Consider the following 12,809-nt stretch of genomic DNA (forward strand, 5'->3'; position numbering starts at 1 on the left):
TGGGTCTCGGTCTCAACTCTAATGTGATGAATGGCCATTATTAAAACTCATACTACATGGGAATTAAGTAGAGTTAATACATGGGTCATGTGCTGCCAGGTGAAACAATGGAGTGGATCCCTAGTTCTCCTCACCAGCTGCCTACCATCTGAATCAGAACTTGGACTTTCTGAAACTTCATTTCCTACTAAGAAATTAGACATCATCCTTTTTGCTGGGTGGTGATGAGAATTACCTGTCAAATATGGAGAACACTCTTATCTAATGAAAACATTTTAGGTGCTGTAATATAAATCATACCTGGTAACCTAACACAGACATGTACTTCTTTACCTTAAGTTTATTTCCATCCAACAGCAGGAGTTGCTCTCCAGTGATGTTTTGGGAACTGAATTCAGATACATACTGCTCCAGACTTAGGCTCATTAACCAGTGAGAAACCTGCTGCACACTCCATTCATGAACGGCTCGACTCTGATACTGACTGTGTTTGGGAGACTGTCCATCATCAAGGATCTGAGGTAGGAATTTATGCACTGTTGTTAAAGGACCAAAATGCTGTCTCATATTATGCTACCAAAAGGAATTTCTTAACCTACTAGAGCCACGCTCATTTTAAAACCATAAAATGATAATGGTTCTAGTTCTATTAAAAAGAGACATACTTATTATCTACATGGTTTTAGTTATATGGAAATTTTAAAATTCCCCCAAATAAAGTACAAGTTATTTCAGAAGTTTAAATGGAAAAAAATCCTCTAATGTTGAAAACTTTTACATTTAAACACTCTGGAAATATTTGATGTAGAAAACAAGTATTTCATAAATCTCTTCACGTGATGCATCACTCTGGATTCTAAGATATTAGAGTTTGGAAAAACACGCTAAAAATATCGAGGGATCTTTCACTTGGAAAGGAAAGCATTTAAAACCCTCAAGCCTTCTTGGGGAAAATTTACAACTATTTTTTCATGTGAGCAACAAGCAAACCTGTTAAGGAAGGTAGGACATATCCATGATTATTTTTAATACATGAGGAACCTGAGGCTCAGAAAGTCTGTATGATTTGTCTAGAGTAATGCAACTAATAAGTCCCTTAACAACAATAAGTGGTCAACACTAAGTGCCTTATTCTAAATTATAGGCTCTATTAATGGTAGAATACTCTTTTTAATAATGCAAAGGGGCAGGTTAGTTCCTAGGGTGGCTATGGTGAACGACGAAGGCAATGTCTCAGGCACAAGTCAGGAGTCGCCTTGGTCACATGAGTCAACTCAGCTCACATGAGGAACAGAGAGAAGGGGCTGGGGAAGCTGAGATGAAGGCAGAGGAGATGAGAAAGAATGAACCATGTCAAAGCAATGGTGATGGGAGAGAAATCGAGGGACTCTAGAAGTGCAATTTAGACTCTTTTCATTCTGGAATATCTTTTAGCTAAGATTTAGACAAGGGCAAAGTGAAGCTATTTAACACAAGGAAACCTACTACAGACGAAAGGGTGCTCGTATTATTTGATTTTTAAGTCATTCATATATAGAGAAAAGCAGGTCCACACAATCCCACACAAGGCCTCACACAGCCCACTGATAGCTCACCTCGTCATCTATCATATCCAGGCTCTGAGTGAGGGGCAACAAAGGAACCAAGAAGAAAAGGGTTATAGAAACAGGACACACAACATACACAGTGCACAATTTTAATACAATACAAATCACTCCAAGCTCAAAGAATATTGACAGAAAAATTTACAAGGAGAAAAACGCTTTACAAAACAAAAAATCATGTTATAAAGAAATAAATACTTAAATAAGAGCCAAAATATCTTCACTTACATTGTTTCCTCCCCCAACCCATCCCTTTCGGGAATGATGTCAATCTCTACTGGAATTTCCTGCCTCACTTACACTCTGATCTCCTCCTCTGATAATTCTTAACAAAGCTCATCTGGACCCTAGCTTTTGAGTAAGTGGCTTGTACCTTCTTTTTCTTCCTTATCCCAACTATGCCTCTCTACTGCAATGACTCAGTCAGGGGGCACACCATATTTAGAAGGCATATCAGAATCATGGCATTGGGGTGGCTGTGGGGGAGACAAGGGAGAAAGGAAATGGATCAATTGTACAGCTCCATGTGATCTGAGTTGTTACCTAGTTTCTGTTCTCCAGTGCCTAGCCTCCCCACCATGTGTGTTTATGTATGCAAAAGGGACCCTGGAAAGCTTCAAGGGTCTCAGAAACAACACTTTGATTTCATGTTGCCAGAGAGGGAAAGATATCATGCACACTACTTTAAATATAAAACTACAGTTCTGAAGACTTCTATGCTGAATCTACCCTAAAAACAAGTTCCTGTGAGAGTTCAGGAGTAAAACCTCAGGTCTGAGAAGCCTGTTCTCTCATAGTGCCTTGGAAGTACCTCGTCTGACGACAGCAACAAGGACTGAGACAGCCCTGGGGTTTTGGGTTCTGCTCCTAAGCCGCTGAGGTCTGCTGAACTGGTGCTGCTAGGGCTGAAGTCATCATTGAAAGCAAAATTCTGCAAAAAAAAAAAGAATCTCGGTGTTACATGAGCAGAGTGAGTGAATTTTGGAGGTAGGTGTGTTTGCAAGTTCTCAAAAGGACCTTTTTAAGCAGTCTTAGAAGAAACTCAGGTTTAGTTCAGTGATGACCTTCAACTAGGCAGGGGCTGAGCATATCAAGCCTTTTACAGTTGATTGGAATGCTGGGCACTTTCTGGAGCTGATGAAAGGACAGGTGTTTTAAAGAATGATTCTTCACTTTCTCTCCAAGGGTACAGAATTCATTATCCTTTGTAACTGCTCAGAGGAGCAATACTAATAAGCTTATTTTCTTTGACCCTAATTGTGATGAGTAACAGCATAAGTAAAAATACAAGATGGTGTGGAGAGGCTGAGTTATTAGGAACAGATGGAGATTCCTATCAGGAAGGTGGCTGGAGCACCCTTGGGGAGGACTGCATGCAGCTGGCTATGATTAATACCATGAGGAGTGGCAGATCCTCCCTGGATGTACCCTTTATGATGATGAGTTCTGGCAGAAAGCGTGGTCTGACAACACACAACCAGTTATGTGCTGGGCTACAGCCCTCTCACAGCACCAGCAGAACACCAGAGGCATGGTCCAGAACAGACATGCGTCTGGACAGTCACCCAGGGCTAGGAGGTGGAGTAGTTCAGTAAAACTTCGCAAAGACTTCATTAATATGGTCAGCAGATATTAAAATCAAACTTAACAATGGCTGTAAAGCTGCACTTGTGAAATACTTCAAACCAAATCTAGAGTCTCTTCAGTGCAAGATAGTAGTAGAATTATTCCAGCAACATTGAGATGTTTCTGAGCCAATACTAAAAGACCAAAATGGTCTGTTGCTGTCAAAATTTCTTTTGCTAATAATTGTAGAATGGCTGGATTGTTGGGAATGTTAAGTACTTCACCAATACCATCTTATTTCATGTTGTACTTCCTTAGGAATTGGACTGTTAAATGTTCCATTAGGTTCCCTTGAATTAGACTTAGTTGGTTATGAAGAATAAATATGTCAGAGGCTGGAAAACTCAATACCCAAAAAACTCAAAAGATTGTTAAAACTTTAGAATCATGGAGCTAGGCCAGAACAACACATAAGCAACAGGGAATTTAACACAGAACATAACCATGATACTGCTGATGAAGATGCAACCCCAGACCCTGGTCGAAACCTTGGGAGCTGTTGATTTCAAGAAAAGAATTAAGTTCTAGTAACATTAATCACATGTTTCTGTTTGAGAAAAGTGAACACAGAAAAAAAGAGACCAAACAACAAGTGAAAGTTAGCCACTGTATGTGTTCAATAAAATGTTAGATAAGGTTTGCAGTGTCATGCTGGAAATAACCATTATGCATTTAAAACCACATCAATCTGTGCATCTAATTCCTACTTCTGGTGGAGTTAAAGAGCTTTGGTGACAGATGTAGCAGCTGTTCAGTATGCACGTTTGATCTGAACAGAATGAATCAGGTGCTGTGTCAGCACTGGCTTCTTGTAACGAGCTTTCCATATTCAGGGTTGAACACATACAGTCCCAAATTTATCTGTTTTCCAGTTAATCTTGAAGAGCACAGCAAAATAGTTTTGTAATGTAATTTGAAGCAGAATACTTATTAAACAGCTCTATAATACTGTTTCATGATTCAAATGCATTTTTCCCAGCATGACTTAACTGTCAAACTGAGATTAAACAGCAGTACGTGAAAAGACAGGCAATTAGAGGAATGTACACTTGGGAATGGAGCAGTATTAAAGCAGGTGTCGGTTACACGAGGCTTTCTCTTCCCTACACAAGGAACACCATGCAGTGCTTATCGCGCTGTTATCACTGGTTCCTTGGATCCAGAGCACACACACAGGCTGAGAATGTCTTCCAAAGACTGAAGAAAAGAAGGGCTTTGAGATGTTCTTGTTTGCTTTTTTAATCCATGTGTTTTCTACCTTGGACCTCGTTTTATCTGAAATTAGAGTCTCAGGAGAAGGCTGAAAGGGACTTGTAGGCGAAGGCGGGCTCCTGAAGGAATAGGATCCTTTCCGGCTTTCATTAAACCACGAGAAAGGCATGCAAGGGGAATGGGTGGCCACCTGGGCTCTTGGGTGTGGCTTGGACTTCCAGTTTTCCAGCCTGCCTCTGAAGAGCCTGTTTCATGAAAAGAATAGAGGTGTTAGACCAAAAAAAGGTAAAAACAGGTACTGAACCAAATTCTGAAAGGACTCTCAATATAGTTTGATAAACTGTTCTACTTGTCAGAGTACCAATTTTGCACTCTGGGCTATAAGACTACTCTTAATAGTTATCTTTTCTGCATCTAAATGGATTCTTAGGCAATAATCAACATTCTCATATTGGTACTGCCATGGTGAATTTTTATCAAGTGCACATAGTAAATGTATTGGATGAATTAAAATCAGGGAGGCGCAGTCTTTCAGGAGCTGCCCTCAGCTTAGCCGCCCCAGCATTCTGTGTGGGTGACGCGTCAGGCCCTCAGCATTCCTGAGTCACTTCTGCTTATAACAGCATCCTTCCTGCTTTCCTCTGGTCTCAGGCCCCCAGGTGGCCCTGGCTTTACGAAATGATATATTTAAATGATTTGAGGATTTCAGAGCTTGTGGTACTTTAATCAGAACCCGTAGCTTCTTGGTTTTTCATCATAATCTCAGTGTTTCTTTCACAGGAGGAACATGAGGAACACAAGGCCTGAGGTGGCACATTCCTCTGGGGGGCACAGGGCACCACCTCCTGACTATGTGGGCTTGAGCCTTCTCTTACCCTCTGTTTCTTCATCTGCAAAAGGTAGATGTTTGTATATATCTCAGATACGGTTAAGAAAATACACATAAAATACTCTGGAAACTATCAATCTATTACGTCTATGTTTATTGCTTGACATTTTTAAAGGGATTCAAAGGCATTTGAACAGCAGAGCATGAATACAGATTTTTCCCTTAATGCATGTACTTTTGTTGTATTTCTCTTCTAATCACCAGGAAAGTTATTATCAGGAGCCATCCTAGGAACAGACAGAGGTTTATGTTCATCTTGGAAGAGGTCAGCCTCAACAAATCCAAATGATACCCGATGCAATGCCTACCATTTGAAAGGTATTGATATAATGATTAAGTGCTTAAATGTCATAGGTAGAGAACTCTTATCCTACATGTATACTGAATTTCAGTTTTAACACATCTCATTTAAAAAAATTGACATAAGCAATATAACTCCTAAAAATTCCAGTTGATTTCCAAATATTATTGCAAGAACTACATGAAGGGAATGGGATTAATATGAGAAAATGGAAAAATAGGCACAAAATCTTTGTAAATAGGGAGGAATGGAGGGGTTGAAGGGAAGGCTGGGCAAGGGTGAAAAATTAGAACCAAGAGAGACTATGTAAAGGTGCAAATTTCCAATGATGAATGTCATTATATTGTATACCTAAAATGTACCAATGATTAGAATGAATAATCGATAATGTAAAATAGGAAGAAAAGGTCCAAAGGGGTAGGGGTAGTGGGAGGGGCAGGGGAAAGGAAAGAAGGGAAAGGAAAAATGATGAGAAATGGAAAAAATGGAAATAAAGTCTTTGTAAATAGGGAAGGGTGGAGGGGGTGAAGGGAGGGCTAGGAATGGGGAAAAAATAAGAACCAAGATGCATTATATAAAGGTACAATTCCCAATGAGAAATGTAATTGTGTTGTATACCTACAATGTACTGATAAAAGAATTTAATAATAAAAAAAAGAACTACATGGAATAATGAGTGTAAAAGCATCATGTAAATTGTAATACAACACATAAATGTAAAAGGATTTATCTTAATATAAATTCTAGGATTTATCTTTAAGATAAATTGTAAGACAACTAAAGAGAATGAAGAAGTCCATGAAGTTTTGTTAAACAACTGGCATCAGCAGGTTGGATGAACAAAATTGTTGGTCACATTAGAGATCCCAGAAGATCTATTCACTCTCTCTCTGGTCATAAATCTTTTAGCTTAGATCCCATATTCCCGTAAAAATGCTCAGATTTCCCTAATTGTGTCGAAACATAAAAATATGTTTCCTGAAGTCCCACACTCATTTGGGATAATCTGAGGAAAAACTGGACTTGATGATCAAGGCACTTTTAAAAATACTTCCATACATAATTCCAGTAAAGATGACAGTCCTTAAACATATGGCTGCAGTTTAAAAGTTTATAAAGAAGCCATAGTTAGTTAAGAGGATGGCAAGCTTATCCTACTCCTAAGTGAACTACCTTTGTAGCAATGCCTTTAGAACCACCACCACCACCTTTTAAAAAATTGGCAAGGAATTAGAATGTTGTTTCCTAATTATCATTCTCTTGTCTTATTTGGAAAGGATTTTTGGTAGTCCAAACCCTGGTGAGGCAGTATTTGAAAAAATATCTGAAGGCCACATGTGATTAAACTCTTCTATAAATTCTCTCTGCAAGGAAAATATTCAAAACTAATAACTCCATATGGACTTGCACGTGCGCTAGAGGTAGGGATTGGAACCCTGGCCTCTGCTGACACCCACTGGCTTTTTCTGCAGCTTTATACTCTCAAATTATGGACAAATGGAGGAAGAATCTTGCAGAAAAAAGGAAAGCCCACTTCCAAGGAAACAACCACTGTCCCTACCAAAATTCTGGAGTATTTTCAAGAGTGTTTTCCAGTTCTCCAAGAGAATCAAGATTGGGAGAAATAAATTCATTTTTTTTGGTACTGGGGATTGAACTCAGGATCTCGTGCTTGCCAGGCAGGCATGGTGCCACTGAGATAAATGCTCGGGCTGGGAGAAATAAATTCTTGATGGATTTGAAAATGACTTTTAAAGGATCAAAATAGCTATGTGTTCTATACTTCCTTCATCTTTTTTCAAAGCTGTACATTAATGGCTTGTTATCATTTTTGGAAAAATAGTCACAAGTCAATGCTTTATCCCTGATTTTTTTATTGCTAGGAACTACAACAAAGAATGGCTTGAAATTCAGTCTTCATTACCCAAAGATGTCATTTGGGACATAGCATTTCATGGCATTTAGGTGGTTATGGCTAATAACTCTATAGAGCAAAAAACTCATTTACATACTATCTGAAACCAATTTATCCTGGAGTTGGCACCCCAAAATTAAATTTCTTGGCTAAACATTCCAGGGTCATTTTTGTTGATGTTTTAACTTTGAATACAAAGTTTGTGAAGTACTCAGAAGCAACGAGATAGATGTCATCAAAATCTCATTTAAAGTTCATGGTCTTCCAACTCAGAATGAGTACTAAAGAACACTGAATTCACACAAATTACAAAGGAAGTTAACTGAAGAAAGAGAGCTTGAACCAGTGGAAGCATTGCACATGTAGATTTATCTGAATCTGATGAGGTAAAATTGTGTAAGGACCTAACATCACCAAGAGTTTGTGCTACTGGAAATCTGCATGAGAAATTTGTCTATAGATTCTTTCTTAAATTTTTACTTTTTTATTTTCAGTTCTAGGGATGGGACTCAAGGCCTCAGTCATGCTAATCACACAGTCTACTATAAAACTATATACCCAACCTGTAATCTTAAAATTTTCAATTCATTTAAACTTACTTTAATGTTCTAAAACTCATCTTAGATTTGTTTTTCGCATGTGAATCTTTTTTTTTCAATACTGAAGAATGAACTGAGGGTCTTCACTCTGTCCCCAGACTTTTTAAAATTTTAACACAGGGTGTCATTAAGTCATCAAGGTGCTTGAACTCTAGATTCTCTTGCCTCAGCCTCTCAGAGTACTGGAATTACAGGTGTGCACAAATATGCCCACTTAGATTTGTGTTTTTAATGTATGGAATACATTAATCACAATGAAGAGAGTAATGGAATATTTAAAATCACTACAGTTATAATAATAACATTAGATATTTTAAAGTTTAGGCATGGCAAAGTGTTTCCTTGTTAGGAATATAAGTCTGTCAGATTTTAGGAATTTTTAAAAATTTTTAACTAATTTTATTGGTACATTTTGTATACAATATAATGACATTCATCATTGAAAAATTGCACCTTTACATAGTCTCTCTTGGTTCTTATTTTTCCCCCTTCCCCTGCCCTCCCTTCAACCCCTGCATCCCTCCCTATTTACAAAGACTTTGTTTCCATTTTTTCATTTTCTCATATTAATTCCCTTCCCTTCTTTCCTTTCTCCTACCCCTCCCACTTTCCCTTCCCCCCTTTTCTATTTCACATTATCTGTTATACATTATAGTCCTTATTTACACTTTGTTTCTCACACTAGAGAAACTATTTGGTATTTACATATGTGTGTCCTATTTATTTCACTTCAGAGTATCACCTCAGTGTGCATCCATTTAGCTATACATGTCTCTAATTTCTCATTTTTTATGGCTGAGTAGTATTCCATTTTATTAAAAAAAAACACATTGTCTTCATCCACTCTCTAGTTGATGGGCAAATGGGTGGATTCCAAGTTTTAGCTATTACAAATTGTGCTACTATGAAAATGAACATGGGTGCACATGTATCACTGTGGTACGATTCTCTTAATTCTTTGGGGAAGATCCCCAGCAGGGGAATAGCTGGGTCAAATGGGACTTCCAGTCCTAGTTCTTTGAGGTATCTCCATACTGATTTCCACAGTGCTTGCACCAGTCTACACTCCCAGCACCAATGGAGCAGTGTTCCTCTTTCCCCACAGCCCCGCCAACATTTGTTATTGGTTGATTTCATGATAGCAGCCATTCTTTCTGGGGTGAGGTGGAATCTCAGTGTTGTTTTCATTTGCATCTCTAGAATGACCAGTGATGTTGAACATTTTTTCATACGTTCATTTGCTATTTCTACTTCTTTGTCTGAGAAATATCTGTTCATTTCAGATGCCCATTTTTGGTTTGGGTCTTTAAATCTGGGAGGTCTGATTTTTTAAAGTTCTTTATAGATTTTAGATAATAGGCCTTTTTCTGAGGAATACCAGGTGAAAAATTTTCCCCAAATTGTGGGTTGTCTCTTCACACTGCTGGTGGTTTCTCTTGCTGTGCAGAAGCTTTTTAATAAGAACAGATCCCACTTGTTGATTGTTTGTGCTAGTTCATGGGCAACTGAGGTTTTGTTCCTAAAATCTTTTCCTACACCGATATCTTCAAGAGTTCTATCTAACCTCTGTTACAGCCAGTTCAGTGTTTCTGTTTTAATATTTAGATCTTTAATCCATTTAGATTTTAGTTTAGTGCATGGTGACAGGTATAGGTCTAGTTTTAATCTTTGGCAAGTTGAAATCCAATTTTTCCAGCACCATGTATTAAAGAGGTTATCTTTCCTCCAGTGAGGGTGTTTGGCTCCTTTGTCAAAGATGAGGTGACTGAGTCTGGATACCCCCTGCCATGTCTCTGATGCCTAGAATTGCTTTTACTATTCTAGATCTCTTCTTGTTTCAAATGAATTTTGGGATTATTTTCTCAAGGTCCGTGAAGTATGCTGCTGTAATTTCAATTGGGATTGCACTGAATCTATATAGCAGTTCTGGAAGTATGGCCATTTTCACTATGTAGATTCTTCCTACCCAGGACCAAGGGATGTCTTTCCATTTTTTGGTATCATCTTCAATCTCACTTTTCAAAGTGCTATAGTTTTCAGAGAAGAGGTCTTTTGTTAGGTTGATTCCTAGGGTTTTCTGTTTTTTGGATGCTATTGTGAAAGGAACTGTTTGCCCTATTTCTCTCTCAGTGAGTTTCTTGTTCATATAGAGGAAAGCTATTGATTTTTGCGTGTTGACCATATATCCAGCTACTCTACTGAATTTGGTTATTAAGTCTAGAAGACTTTTGGTGGAGTTCTTGGGGTCTTCTATATACAGTATCATGTCATCTGCAAATAATGACAATTTGACTTCTTAATTTCCTATATTTATTCCTTTTATTTCTTTCTCTTGCCTAATTGCTATGGCTCAAGTTTCCAAGACTATATTGAACAGGAGTGGTGATAGTGGACATCCTTGTCTTGTTCCTGATTTTAATGTGAAGGATTTCAGTTTTTGACCATTTACTATGATATTGGCTGTTGGTTTTTCATAGATGACTTCTATCAGGTTGAGGTAGAGACTGTCTATTCCAATTTTTATAGGGTTATTATAAACGCATGTTGGATTTTGTCAAATGCTTTTTCTGCATCTACTGAGATGATGACATGGTTTTTGTCCTTGGCTCTATTGATATAGTGTATTACATTGATTGATTTGCGTATATTGAACCATCCCTGCATCCCTGGGATGAATCCCACTTGGTCAGGGTGTATGATCTTCTTGATGATCTTCTGCATTCTATTTGCCAGTATCTTATTATGGATTTTTCATCTATGTTCATTAGTGAGATTGGCCTATAGTTCTCTTTTTCAGTTGGTTCTTTCTCTGCTTTGGGGATCAAGGTGATGCTTGCTTCCAGGAATGAATTTGGGAGTAATGCCTCCCTTTACCTTTCATTGAAGAGTTTAAACAGTAGTGGCAGTAGTTCCTCCCTCAATGTCTTGTAGAATTCAGCAGGAAGCCATCAGGACCCGGGCTTTTCTTAGTTGATAAGATTTTAATTACATTTTCAATTTCATTGATTGATATTGGGATGTTTAGAATTTTTAGGTCTTCTTCATTCAACTTTGGTAATTCATACATATCTAGGAATCTATCCATCTCTTCTGTGTTTTCCATCTTATTGGCGTATAGGTTCTCAAAGTAGGTATTAATGATCTTCTGGATTTCTGCTGGGTCTGTTGTAATTTCACCCTTTTCATTCCTAATTGGATGGATTTGGGACTTTTCTTTTCCTGAGAAGGTTGGCTAAGGGTTTGTCAATTTTGTTGATTCTTTCGAAGAACCAACTCTTGGTTTCATTTTTTTGTATTGTTCTCTTAGTCTCCATTGCGTTGAATTCTGCTCTGATCTTTACAATTTCCTCCCTTGTATGAGCTTTGGGTTTGTCTTGCTCTTCTTTTTCTAGAAGCTTGAGGTTCAGCATCAGGTTGTTTAATTGGGCTCGCTCTGTTTTCCTAATATGAGTATTCAGTGATATGAATTTCCCTTGTAAGACTGCTTTCATTGTGTCCCACAGATTCTGATATGTTGTACTGTCATTGTCATTTAATTGTGGCAACTGTCTGATTTCTTCTTTAATTTCCTCTGTGATCCACTGGTAAGTGTTGCTCCATTTCCATGTGTTTATGAATTTCTTGCAGATTCTTTGGCTACTGATCTCCAATTTCATCACACTATGGTCTGATAATATACAGGGGATAACTTCAATTCCTTTCCACTTAAACATATTCTGTGAGCGAGTATGTGATCTATTTTGGAGAATGACACATGTGCAGCTGAAGAGAATGTGTATTCTGATTTTGTGGCGTAGAACACTCTGTAAACATCTGTTAAGTTCATTAGTTCAAGAGTTTGAATTCCGGTATTTCATTGTTCACTTTTTGTCTAGTTGATCTATCTATTTGTGACAGTGGGGTACTGAGGTCCCCTACTACTATTGTATTAGTGCGTATATGATTTTTCATGTCTGTTAGTATTTGTTTTATATAGTTGGGCCCACTAGTGTTTGGTGTATATATATTTATGATTGTCAACTCTTCCTGTTGTATTGTTCACTTTACAAGGATGTAGTGTCCTTTGTCTCTCTTAATCAGTGTTGGTTTGAAATCCACTTGATCTGCAAAGAGTACAGCTACTCCTGCTTTCTCGGGGGGGTCCTGTCGCATGGAGTACTGTTTTCCACCCTTTAACTTTTAGTCTATGAGTTTCTTTTTGAATTGTGTTTCTTGTATGCTTGCTTGTTGATCCATTCTGCCAGTCTATTTCTTTTGACTAGTGAATTGAGACCATTAACACTGATGGTTATAACTGATATGTACTGACTTGTTATTGTCATGATTTTTTCTTTTTGTTGGATTCTCCCACTTTGGGTTTAATTTCTTGTTGTGCCAGATGGATTCCTTCTGCTGGGCTTCCTGGGGTTGTGATCCTCATTGTCTTTTCCTAGGATATTGTCTAAACTTTTTGGAGGGCTGGTTTGGTATTCATGAAGTTCCTAAGATGCTCTTTGTCATGAAAGTATCTTATTTCTCTATCAATTTGGAAAGATAGTTTTGCAGGGTACATCAGTCTGGGTTGGAGGCTGTATTCCTTTATGGCTTGAAATACGTCACTCCAAGCTCTTCTTGCCTTAAGCGTTTGCGTTGAGAAGTCTGGTGTGATTCTGATGGGCTTTCC

The 12,809-nt window shown here is 38.1% G+C and overlaps 1 protein-coding gene across 36 annotated transcripts in view; it reads right to left on the minus strand.

The window, feature by feature from the left end:
- The window catches only part of Ppp1r9a (protein phosphatase 1 regulatory subunit 9A), a 358,246-nt gene that overhangs the window by 7,055 nt on the left and 338,382 nt on the right, over window positions 1-12,809 (minus strand). For 17 of the 36 annotated variants that reach the window (XM_087204705.1, XM_087204702.1, XM_021242871.2 and 14 more), the window contains 4 exons: window positions 4,489-4,687; window positions 2,416-2,535; window positions 1,596-1,619; window positions 334-516 (listed from right to left, as the gene is read on the minus strand). In XM_087204705.1, coding sequence (XP_087060831.1) covers window positions 334-516; window positions 1,596-1,619; window positions 2,416-2,535; window positions 4,489-4,687 — 526 coding nt within the window. The remainder of the gene's footprint in view (window positions 1-333; window positions 517-1,595; window positions 1,620-2,415; window positions 2,536-4,488; window positions 4,688-12,809) is intronic. The other 19 variants (XM_087204708.1, XM_087204707.1, XM_004862709.4 and 16 more) reach the window with 9 other exon arrangements.

The sequence above is a fragment of the Heterocephalus glaber genome, unplaced genomic scaffold, assembly GCF_053883595.1.
Source record: "Heterocephalus glaber isolate CG9 unplaced genomic scaffold, H.glaber_assembly_v1.0 deba00000546, whole genome shotgun sequence".
Lineage (NCBI taxonomy): Eukaryota > Metazoa > Chordata > Mammalia > Rodentia > Bathyergidae > Heterocephalus > Heterocephalus glaber.